At 39.7% G+C, this 12,581-nt stretch overlaps 1 protein-coding gene across 2 annotated transcripts in view; it reads right to left on the reverse strand.

Moving 5' to 3' along the window:
- KAT6A (lysine acetyltransferase 6A) overlaps positions 1–12,581 on the reverse strand; it is an 82,700-nt gene that overhangs the window by 14,676 nt on the left and 55,443 nt on the right. For both annotated transcript variants that reach the window (XM_083456572.1, XM_083456571.1), the window contains exon 13: positions 11,137–11,368. In XM_083456572.1, coding sequence (XP_083312698.1) covers positions 11,137–11,368 — 232 coding nt within the window. The remainder of the gene's footprint in view (positions 1–11,136; positions 11,369–12,581) is intronic.

Below are 12,581 nucleotides of genomic sequence, written 5' to 3' on the forward strand. Positions count from 1 at the left end.
GCATAAACACAAATTGTTTCAAAAGCAGTTAAATTGTCTTTTTCCCTCTGTAGCACTAGCTTTTGTTCATGACAAAGCTTAAGAGCAGAAATGTTACACAAAAGAAACAAAAACACAGACAAGCATTCAACTGCACAAACGCCATTGTTCCCATGACAAACTCACACCCCAGTAAGCACTGTAAAATATAGAGTGCAGCCCAGAGACCATCATTACAGGCACAGATATTTTTTTCAGTTAAGACCAGCAGTCCCTTCTCTTGTGCATGTAAGATGGTCTCAGATGGAGTGTCCAAAAGTGTGCCCATGTAGGGAAGGCTTTAGCTGCCTATTGGTCTAGGAGTCCGTGCTGCAGCACTTTTCTCCCCAAAGCTGCCTCAGCCAAGGCATATAAATCCATTTTGTAAATGTGTAGCAACCTCCTGAAGAGGTCTGCTCATTTGGCCCCTGCCCCAGTAGCTGAGTGTGCAGTAATTTTAGATGGTGGCATCAAGTGCAACACATTATATGGCATATTTATTCAGACCCTAACTCACTAAGACCAAGTGGAATTTGAAACTCTCTTTCCTAATCCATTTGGATGAGAAGATGCAAATAATGACTGTCTAAATGGCTTTGTACATGCAATGTGAATCTTCAAAAATCTTCTCACATCCAGAGAATGCCATGCCTTCTCTGTAGGATGTTCAGGTGAAGGACAAAAAGTTGGAAGATTGAGCTCTTACTGTCCGTGAAAATGTGTATTGATTTTCAGACTAAAAGAAGAATCAGTCTGTAATACTACTTGGTCTTGATACAGTACATAAAGGTGTTTGGCTACCGATAGCGTATTCAGTTGAGAAACTTGCCGTGCTGAAGTAACAGTGTTAAGAAATACAACCTTAATTGGTAACAAACGTAGAGACTGATTTTGACTTCCGGTGGAGCGCGATCTTGTCGCAAGCGAGGGATTTTTCGGAGCGAGGAATCCCAGCTATTTCGGATGGAAAAGGGGTGCTACAGGGTGCAGTAGCCCCCTATTAAGCCTCTGGAGGGTGTCCAGGGCATCAGGTTCTCGGCAGTGACCTAAAACTGCCCGTCCGGCCGTCAGGTAACCCCCAAAAAGGGTGAAGAGTACGGCGGAACGGGTCAGCGGGCTATCGGGAAGCCATTGCTGCATCTGAATACCGAAGCCCCGAGCTTGCAAAGAATAGCGCTCTGCTCTCAAAATCAAGAAATTTGGACCTAATTCAAAGTACAAATTGCAAAACGAGGAACTAAGGAAGGCTCCGGATCAATAAGGAATTCTTTTTGAGTTCAGCTGTCATCTGGAATCAGCTTTGACGCAGCGATTTATGCAGAGCTGGAAAATGAAAGTAAGTTGCCGCTAGCGGCTACTGTTTCTGTTTCCCCCGTAACTTTTTAGAAACAAGGTAAAGAAGTTAAAAGTAACTTTGTGGGACTTTAAAGAAGTGAAAGAAGTATTTGACTAAATGGAAGAACAGAAAGTAATTTTGGTGGCGAATAGGAATCTTTGATGGAACGGAGGACATATAAAGAGCGAAGTTCTTTGTCTCTCCACTTTCGCTTTTAAAGACAAAGGCAAGAGAACCAGGCAGTTTCTGACTCCATTGTTAATAACAGAGAAGTGCAATCTGAAAGGGCTACAGTGACAACATGCAGGTTTTAACATACCCCTTTCTTTTTTTTCAACTCTCTTATTTTATTTTTTTTATTAATTGGACATAAAATTTTGGCATACCAAAGTAAGAGCTGGAATTTGGTTATTTGGGTTTACTAATTTATACTTTCTAGATTTGGGCATTGACTCCTAGTGGACGGAATAAGTTAGTACAACTTGTTTTTCTGTGCTCCTTTTCAAGTCAGTGGAATTTTTTGAAGTGACCTTGGCTCCTCTCCTACTCCATCGCCTTTTTTGTGTGTGTGTGGAACTTTCCTCTCTGGATATTTTGGTTTATCAACCGCAGACCGCAGACATTTATTACTTTTTTTTTATTAATCCTCTGAGGTATTAAAAGAAATTTAGACATTGAATTTAATTTTTATTGGCTCTCCACATTGACTTCGTGAAGGAATTTTTAATTCCAATTGGATTAGAATCTAATTTGAATTTGGAGTTAAGTTCCCCATCTATTTCAACAAACTCAGATCGGCTTGGACTTAAACTTTATTTGGATTATAATTCTATATGGGCTGGATTACAATTGATGTAATTATAATATTCCATTTGGATTACAATTGATGCAAGTATAAATATAAAAGGAAGAACCCAATTAAGGATTAGCCCAATTGGGGGCAAGAAGATTGTTTTCAACTGCGGATACGACTGAGGCTGCCCTTTATTTTCCCCAAATTATAGGGGGATTAAGTATCTTTGTTTAAGATCTATTCTTGGATCTATAAGATACTTTTTTTTTCCTTTTGCAAAAAGATTTTGGTTTTACATCTTTGTTATCTTTTTTGAATTTAAAATTTGTAAATTGGTTGTACTGCTGTGATTTGAACAGGTGGGGAAGTATTAAAGGATATTTTTGAAAATGGCATATCAACAAACGAAAGGGATGGAAGGGGGGATACAAACAGATAGGAGAGCATCTAAGCAAGAATCAGATTTTAGAGCAGAAATATTGAAAATGTTTGCAGAAATTAAACAAAGTCAAAAGAATTTGGAAACAAAAGTAGAACAAGTAGATAACAAAATGGAACAAGTGGATAATAATATTGGGAAAATGGATAAAAAATAGATGAGACAGTTAATGAATTGAAAGGGCAAATAAAAGAGGTCTCCAAAAGAGCACAATCATTGGAAGAGGGGTTGAAAAAGACAAAATTGGAGATGAGGGAAGTGAAACGAGAGGAAGAAAGGTTGAAGGTGGAGATGGTAGAAATAAATAAATCTCAGGAAGAAATTAAAGATGCAATTGCTATGAATGAACTGAGACAGAGGGAAGTCAACCTGAGGTTGAGATCAGTTCCGGAAATACAGAATGAGAACATTAAAGAGAGATTGATAGCAGAAATCGCGCAGTGGCTGGAGTTACCAGTAGAAGAAGTGGCAAAAACAGTACAAAATGCATTTAGGATGAGAGTAAGAACAACAAAGGCAAAGAAATTTCCAGGCGACTGTTTAATCACGTTTAAAGATCGAGACATGAGAAATTTGATACTACAGAAGAACAGAGAGAAAAGATTATATATAGATGGAAATTACATAATCATCTTTAAAGATATTCCGATGAGGCTGTTGAAACGAAGAGACCCATACAAGCCACTGGTGCAGATTCTGAAGAAAAACAAGATTGATTTCAGATGGGAATTTCCAGAAGGAATTTCCTTTTTCTACAAAACTAAGAAACGCAGGTTGACAAGCCCAGAAGAAATAGGGAAATTTACGAGAAGATATAAGGAACTGCAAGTGGAAGAAGAAGAAGTTAAAGGCGCAGGAGGGGGAGCAGGACCCAAGGATGAGTCAGAATCGGCAGAAGAAGACGACCAAGGAAAGAGGTCTGAAGAAGAAGAAGGAGGAGGAGGAGGAGGAGGAGGAGAAGAAAAGGAAGACAGATTATAAGTAAACCAAAGTAAATTTATTTAATTGGACTTTAACATGGCTTTAAAACTATGGAATTAGAACATTAATGGGATGAACGATAAAAAAACGAAATCAAATCGAACAATTCTTAAAAAAGAAAAATGTGGACATTATATGCCTGTAGGAAACACATGTCGCAAGGAGACATAGAAAAATTTTGATTAATAAAGGACGAGGGAATTAATTTATATCTTCGGATAAAGAGAAAAAAAGAGGGGTTGTTTTATATATCAAAAACAAAATTGAATCTCAACAAATTTTCAAAGACGAAGAAGGAAGAATTATAGCAGTCCAGATCAAATGGCAAGGCGAAAATCTAATAATTGTCGGGATCTATGCACCTAATAGAAACAAGACTGACTTCTACAAAGCTTTGGAAGAAAAATTATTTGAATACATGGATCAGAAAATCATAATAATGGGAGATATGAACGGAGTGGTTTCTTTGGAAATGGATAGATTAAGAGAAGGAACAAATAAAGAAGGGAAACTACCAAGGACTTTTTTTTACGATGACCAAGAATTGTAATTTGATTGATATCTGGAGACTTAGACACCCATTGGAGAAACAATTTACAGTGGTGCCCCGCAAGACGAATGCCTCGCAAGACGGAAAACCCGCTAGACGAAAGGGTTTTCCGTTTTGGAGGTGCTTCGCAAAACGAATTTGCTATGAGCTTGCTTCGCAAGACGAAAATGTCTTGCGATTCTTGGGGTTCCCCCCCCCCTTTTTCCCAAGCCCCTAAGCCGCTTAACAGCTGTTAGCTAAGCCGCTTGACAGCTGATGGTTAAGCTGCCTAACAGCTGATCTAAGCCGCTTATCAGCTGATCTAAGCCGCTAATAGTCTTTTAGCAGCTAATCCGCTAATCCCTTAAGGCTTTAATAGCCGCTAATAGCCTTTTAGCAGCTAATCCGCTAATCCCTTAAGCCTTTAATAGCCGCTAATAGCCGCTAATAGCGCTAATCCGCTAATGGGCTTGCTTCGCAAGACGAAAAAAACCGCAAGACGAAGAGACTGGCGGAACAGATTCTTTTCGTCTTGCGAGGCACCACTGTACTTACTATTCAGAACCAAATCAGTCAATGTCAAGAATTGATCAAATATGGGTCTCGAATGAATTGACTCCAAGAATCCAGCAAATTGAAATGCAGCCCAAAGTAATCTCAGATCATAATCCAATAAAATTGGAATTAAAAGGCTTTGAGGAAGGAACTTTTAGATGGAGAATCAACGACTACTTGTTGGATGACCAGAAGATTATAGAAAAGGCACAAGAGAAATTATCTGAATACATTATGGACAACACCAATAAAGGTACAAAGATGAACATTGTTTGGGACGCAAGCAAAGCTGTTATGAGAGGATTTTTTATTCAACAGAACTCACTGAAGAACAAACAGGGAAAAAGGGGAAAAAAGAAATCTTAAAGCAGATTATGGACAATGAGCTGAAACTAATAAAAAAACCAAATAACTTAAAAATTAAACAAGAAATTAAGACTTTACAAACCCAATTTGCAATGATAATAAATAAAGAAGTAGAATGGAATATTAAGAGGTTACGACAGAAAAACTTTGAGTTCGCTAACAAATCAGGAAAATTGCTTGCGTGGCAAATTAAAAAGAGAAAAGAACAGAATACAATTAACAAAATTATTCTGAATGGGAAAGAGACAGTCAATCCGAAAGAAATTAGAAAAGGATTCTTGGACTTTTACAGGCAATTATATAAAAATAAAGAAAGGAACAATATGAAGAAAATAGAAAGATTTTTAAAAGACAAAAAGGTGCAGAAGATCCCGACAGAACAAAAAGACCAGCTGAAAGCCCCAATAGAAGTTGAAGAGATTAATGAGGTTATAAAAGATCTGAAGAGGGGAAAGGCCCCGGGACCAGATGGATTTATATCAGGATATTATAAAGAAATGAGAAATGTTTTGATGATTCCACTGAAAGAAGTTATGAACAATATTTTAAAAGTAAGAGAGATCCCAGAAACGTGGAAGGAAGCATTTATTACTTTGATTCCGAAACAAGACTCGGACTTAACACAAGTCAAAAATTATAGGCCTATCTCTCTGTTGAATACGGATTATAAAATATTTGCGGGAATTTTGGCGAAGAGAATGAAAAAGATATTAATAAGTATTATCCACAAAGATCAAGTAGGATTCCTGCCAGGCAGATAACTGAAAGATAATGTAAGGAATATAATTAATATTTTGGAATTTCTGACTGCCAGGAATGAAAAACAAGCGATATTAATGTTTGTGGATGCTGAAAAGGCCTTTGACAATATTGTATGGGAATTTATGTTGAAAAATCTAGAGTATATGGAAGTGGGAAAAGAGTTTTTCAATGGAACCAAGGCAATATATACAGAGCAGAGAGCTAAATTGATAGTTAATAATGTAGTTACGGAAGATATAAAAATATCTAAAGGAACAAGACACTCTCGCCATTGTTATTTATAACGGTCCTAGAGGTCTTTTAAAATGTGATTAGACAAAATAGATTAATTAAAGGGGTGACAGTAGGTCAGAATGAATACAAAGTTAAAGCCTTTAACTTTGATCTGGTTATAATGATGGAAGAACCAATGGAAAGTGTTAAAGAAGTACTGGAGGAGATTGAACAATTTGGAAATGTAGCCGGGTTCAGATTGAATAGGAAAAAAACTAAAATAATGGTTAAGAATATGGAGCATAATATGATAGAAACAATGCAACAACAGACAGAGATAGAGGTGGTGAAGAAGGTAAAATACTTGGGAATTTGGTTAACTCCTAAAAATATCGATCTGTTCCAGAATAATTATGTACAGGTGTGGAAAGGAATAAGGAATGACCTGGAGGTGTGGGGTAGAATGAAACTGTCCTTTTGGGGTAGAATTTCTACGATAAAGATGAACGTGCTTCCAAAGATGTTATTTTTATTTCAGACTATCCCCATTATCAAAGGGGGTAAGGATTTTTAAGGATTGGCAAAGAGTGATTTCAAGGTATATTTGGCAGGGTAAGAAGCCAAGAATAAAATATAAATTACTAACAGATGTGAAAGAAAGAGGAGGCTTCGACCTGCCAGATATGAAACTATACTATGAAGCAGTATGCCTATGTTGGTTAAAGTAATGGATTAAATTAGAAAATATGGAATTATTAGACCTCGAAGGTTTTGATAACAGATTTGGTTGGCACGCTTACTTATGGTGTGACAAGAAGAAAGTTCATAAAGGATTTGGGAACCACATTTGCAGGAATTTGCTAATAGAAGTATGGGACAGGTATAAAAATCTTCTGGAACCAAGAGTTCCACATTGGTTATCTCCGTTAGAGGTGATGTGTGTAAAGAAAATTAATATGAGAGGGAAATGGGCTACCTACAGAGAATTAGTAACTAAAGAAGGAGGAAAATGGAAACTAAAACCATATGAACAAGTTAAAGATTACGTGTATGACTGGTTGCATTATTTTCAGGTAAATGAAATGTTTAAAAAAGATATAAAGGAAAGTGGTTGTGTAGAAAAAGACTCTAAGTTCCAAACAGATATAATAAATAATGAACATAAAATTCTGTCAAAAATGTATAAGATACTGTTGGAATGGTATACGAAAGATGAAGAGGTTAAATCGGTAATGATACAATGGGCCAAAGATTTTGGATATAATATTCAATTTGAAGATTGGGGAAAACTATGGAAAGAAAATTTAAAATTTACTGCATGCATGGTGTTGAAGGAAAATGTTATGAAAATGTTTTATAGATGGTATATTACACCGGTAAAATTTGCAAAAATGTATAAAACATGAAGTAAGTGTTGGAAATGTAAAGAAAAAGAGGGAACGTTTTACCATATGTGGTGGGAATGTAAGAAAGTGAAGAGTTTCTGGGAAGCGATATATAATGAATTGAAAAAGATGTTAAAATATAGTTTTGTTAAGAAACCAGAAGCTTTTCTTTTAGGGATCACAGGAAAAGGAATAAGAAGGAAAGATTGTAAACTATTCCAATATGCAGTCACTGTAGCAAGAACTTTATTGGCCCAGAAATGGAAACAAGAGGAAATACCGACGATTCAAGAATGGAGAATGAAATTGACGGACTATGCGGAACTGGACAAATTGACAGGGAAACTAAGATATGTCCGAAACCAAAAGTTCATCGAAGATTGGGGAAAGTTTGTAGATTATCTGAAAAATGTATGTGATGTGCAAACAACGCTAGTGGGGTTTCAAGAAGCACTGTAAAAGTTTAAGAGGCATTGTCAAAAAGAAATAGAAAAAGGAGGGAAGATAAATGGCAATACAATGAAGGGAATGTGTATTGAAGAGTAATTTCGGATGATTACCAGAGAAACTGAAGGAAGTCAAAAAAGAGAAATTTGTTAAAATTTGGATAAAGTTATACAATTGTATTGGAAAATTAATAAAAATGTATATATAAAAAAACAACGTAGAGACTGATTTTAAATGTTTAAATGCTGGTCATTGCAGAGTCTTTAGCTCTGTATGCAATTCCACCTGGGGTACGGGTGGATTTATTATTGTAGCCTCTTTAAGAAACTAAGGAAAGGAAGAGCACCTAAAGAAAGCTCCTGAATGTCAGACAAGACAGACCACGATGCTGATGACAATCTTCACAATGTGTTGGGGTGTTAGTCCTTTTTTGGGGGGGGGGGGAGACAGAAAATCTCTAATGCTAGCCCTATCCAGCTGCACTCGATTCTGCTTGCACCAGCGCAGAAATGCTGACGATGCTGAACGATAAACACAAATTGGAGAAGGATATCTTGAGGCTAGAATAAGGTAAAGGTACCCCTGCCCGTACCGGCCAGTCTTGACAGACTCTAGGGTTGTGCGCTCATCTCAGTCTAGAGGCCGGGAGCCAGCGCTGTCCGCAGACACTTCCAGGTCACGTGGCCAGCGTGACGAAGCTGCTCTAGCGAACCGGCACCCGAGCAGCACACGGAAACGCCATTTACCTTCCCGCTATAAAGCGGTACCTATTTATCTACTTGCACTTAAGGGTGCTTTCGAACTGCTAGGTGGGCAGGAGCTGGGACCGAACGATGGGAGCTCACCCTGCCGCGGGGATTCGAACCGCCGACCATGTGATCGGCAAGTCCTAGGCGCTGAGGTTTTACCCACAGCGCCACCCGCGTCCCACGTGAGGCTAGAATGGTATTCACCAAATCTGAAGGCAGGCACTTGTGTTCACTTGGTCAGGTTCAACCACAAAAGGTGTTGAGGAAGCAATGGCCCTTGTGACAGAACGTTGCATCTTCCTGGAAGATGCCAGGTGGTCACAGCCAGTGGAACAACCTCTGAGAAACAAGGTCTCCTTCGCCAATTCCCTTTGAAGAACTGTCTGACATTGCCTTCTCAGCAGCTCATCCTCTGACAAAGCCTCATCAAGGATTGTGAAAACTGCTGTGCCCTCTCAAAGTGGACAAGGATTGAGACTGGGGCTTCTGCAGGGGCTTCCCTGCCATTACTTTGCTGCCTTTACACACTGGCTGCTTCCACAAAAGGCAGTGGCAGCTGACCTGGGGTGAGCTAGCTAAGCCCTGACAAGTTCGCAAACAGTGGCTACTGCCTACCTAGGAAGCACCAGAACTGCAGCTGCTGCCGACATGAAGCCTTTCATGCTCGGTCCCCTCAGGGATCCACATAATGGCAGCAGTTAAATTAGGTGTTATGCTTGCTGCCACAGATGCTTCCAGGTCTCTTGTGTGCTGGTGCTTCCTTATTAACTTCCATGCTGCTACTGCAGGTGCTGACAGTCTCTAATTATTTCCCCCCCAAGCCAGAAAAGGTATGGGGCAAAAATAACCGCAACATGGGAGACAGGATTGTAGGGAGACAGACTGTTAGAAAACCAGGAAGAACTGAACAGACACAAAATGGTGGGGTGGGTTTTTGTTTTTTGTATTTAAGCAGCACATGGGGAGGAAAATGACTGGGCCTAAACTTAAACAGAACATGTGCAGAAGGCGGCAACCAAGATGATCAAAGGTCTGGAAACCAAGCCTTCTGAGGAGTGGTCGAAGGAGCTGGGTATGTTTAGCATGGAAAAGAAGAGATATGAGAGCCATCTTCAAATATCTCAAGGGCTGCCACATGGAAGATGGAGCAAGCTAGTTTTCTCCTGCTCAAGAGGAACAATGGCTTCAAGTTACAAGAAAGGAGATTCCATCAAGAAGAACTTTCTAACAGTAAGAGCTGCTTGACAGTGGAACATACTCCCTCAGGAGGTTGCAGACTCTCCTTCCATGGAGGTTTTTACGCAGAGGTTAGGATGGCCATCTGACATGGACACTTTAGCAGATATTCCTGCATTGCAGGAGGTTGGACTTGATGACACTCGGGTCCCTGACAACACAATTCTATGATTCTATGAAAAAGGTAAAAAACAGACTGTTATAGAAGAGTGGCAGATGAAAATGATGGACTTTGCGGAACTGGTGAAGCTGACGGGGGAAATCCAAAACTAGCATGACCAAGTATTCCAAAAAGACTGGAGTAAATTTACACAATATTTGAAAGATCATTGTATGCAATTAACAACATTAGTAGGGTTATCTGAAGACTTGTAATAAGAAATTTTTTACCCTTCTACTTTTATTTAAACTTTGAGGTATTTTGTAATGAGTTATATTAGAATTGGAAAATATATAAAATGCTGTGATATAAAGGCTACTTTTGAAAGCCAAGAGGTGGGAGGGAAGGAAGTCTATAGCCTCTAGACAACCAAAGAAGTTAAGTGGATAATAATGATGTGACTATATATTTTTAAATGGAAAATAAAAATTATTTTTTTTTAAACGGACTGTTAAATCACACACACAAACAGTTCACACTGAGTGAGCCCAACACACACCAGGGGAAAACTATTTCCTTAATAGGCAAGTCACACATACTCCAAGGGCCCCACCATAAACTCCTCAACACCACAATCACAGCAGGAGCTGTGAGAAAAGAGAAAAGAGAAAAGAGGAGCTTCAGAGTCAGCAAAAAAGACACGGGACTGGCTTCAGCAGTGGCTTGAGTCAGGCAAGAATTAAAACTGGCGCTTCAGAGGGAGAGAAACTGTTTAACTGCCTTTAAGCAAGCCAGTGTTTGCACCATCAAGCACTGGGCACTAGGCTGAGCTCATGCCCCACCTGAGACCATCTTGCTTGCACGGGAGAATGTCCCCATCCCTCTACAGAGGGATGTGATTTTCATTAGCCTGCTTTGATATTACTTTTGATCCACTTTGAAAAGATCCATATCCTGAAATGCAGAATATGACTATAGTAAATAAATTATGCAATCCCTCTGCTTCCCACATTCTAAAATTGCCCTCACTTTAAAAGCAGTGTACCAGAACAGTAAGGGTTAGAAATTTGGATGATTTGAGTTTCTGTCCCCCTTAAGAGGAAGCAGAGTTTTACACCCAAAACTACTGCACTTTTGCAGTGCTTCCACTGAAATCTACCACTGGGCACAGCCATGTCTTTAATTATGACCCTGCCATTTCTGGCCCTCCAATTCTACGATGCTCACTGATCATTTCGGAAATCCAGCATTCGCAGGTGATGCAGGGTGGAAGTGATGTCTTGAGGGCAGATGCCAGTCAGCTTGCTCAGCTTCTTGATGCTGAGTTGCTTGTCATTTTGGTGATAAAGGCACTCCAAGATTACGCTTTTCCAATAAGCCATGTAAGAGAGACGACCCAAATCTGATAGCGGCTTCTCTGGGGATCCTGCTTGGCCTTCACGCTTTGATAGGAGATAACCTGAGAGAAAGCAGAAAACACTTAGGACTGGGCTCTGTACGGAAGCTAGCCTACCCTGTTTTGAGTGTCTGCTCCTTATTCAGCTATAGGGTCAGGCACTCTGACTGGAATTTAAGTCAACAAAAACAGCCAATGGCTCTCACAGAAGCTCTTCTCTCCAGAGGTCACCAGCATTTCCCGCCCCCTTCCACACAGAGGTAGCCGCCTGTACAAGGAGATACATGATTCTAATCTGTGCTGAAGGCATTTTGAATTTTTCAGAAACGTGGACAGAAATGTAGAACACCCTCCAATAAAGACCTTTGATTTCGGAAAAGGTCAACCACCACCCCCCAGCCACCCAAAAGTGTTTCAGCACCAATTCCCATGGGATCATGGAAGCAAACGCTGGTAAATCAGTGGGAAAGGTCTTGCAGGCTACAATATGTCTGACTGTAATTGGATATAAACAGTGGCACTAGGTGGCAGATTTTTTCTGTTACAGTGAAAACAGTGAAACTTGCAAAAAAATATTGCAGAGCTCCTCCTGTACAGGGTTGTGGTCAACAAATCATGGCCTTTTCCCCCTGCCCCCCCCCCCCGGCCACAGTTGCCACTAAGCCTTTTCATTCTTCACACAGTTGTTTGGGGAATTTCCCCCCTCCCTTTTGTTCCCCACCCTCTATTGATTGTTTGCCTTTCTGCAAACCTTAAGGTTTCCTCCCTCTTCCTAAAGCATACCTCTCTCTTGTTTTTTAGCAGCTCCATTTTGGCCATCATCCTGTTGGCACTTGCCAGCTGAGCTTGCTATGAGAGGCAAGGACAGATAGGTGGGGCCTCCAAACAGCCACAACCAATGACATGACCAAACCACTTTAGACCATCCTAATGAAGCAGTTGCTAATAGAGGATGTGCGTGAACTCTATCATTGTTAATTAGGGAAATTAGATGTTCCAAGAATTATTTCAAACATAAATGGCACCTTGTATTATTAGGTGCCCAAATAATGGGCATTGTAACTCTGAACAGGGGAACACATTAGGTATTACTGAAAATTAAGAGCAATTTTACAGGACTAGAAATGTAGATTCTGTATAGGTATGCTCAAAACAACAACGCATACCTCTGTGGACAGGGAATCCAAACATATTTTGATCCCATTTTCTGGCAAACTCCCTCTAGGTCAACACAAGATGGTTTTGGACCTGGAAATCCAGGCACTTCTTTATCTCA

The sequence above is a fragment of the Podarcis tiliguerta genome (assembly GCF_965153285.1).
Source record: "Podarcis tiliguerta genome assembly, chromosome: 8".
NCBI lineage: Eukaryota > Metazoa > Chordata > Lepidosauria > Squamata > Lacertidae > Podarcis > Podarcis tiliguerta.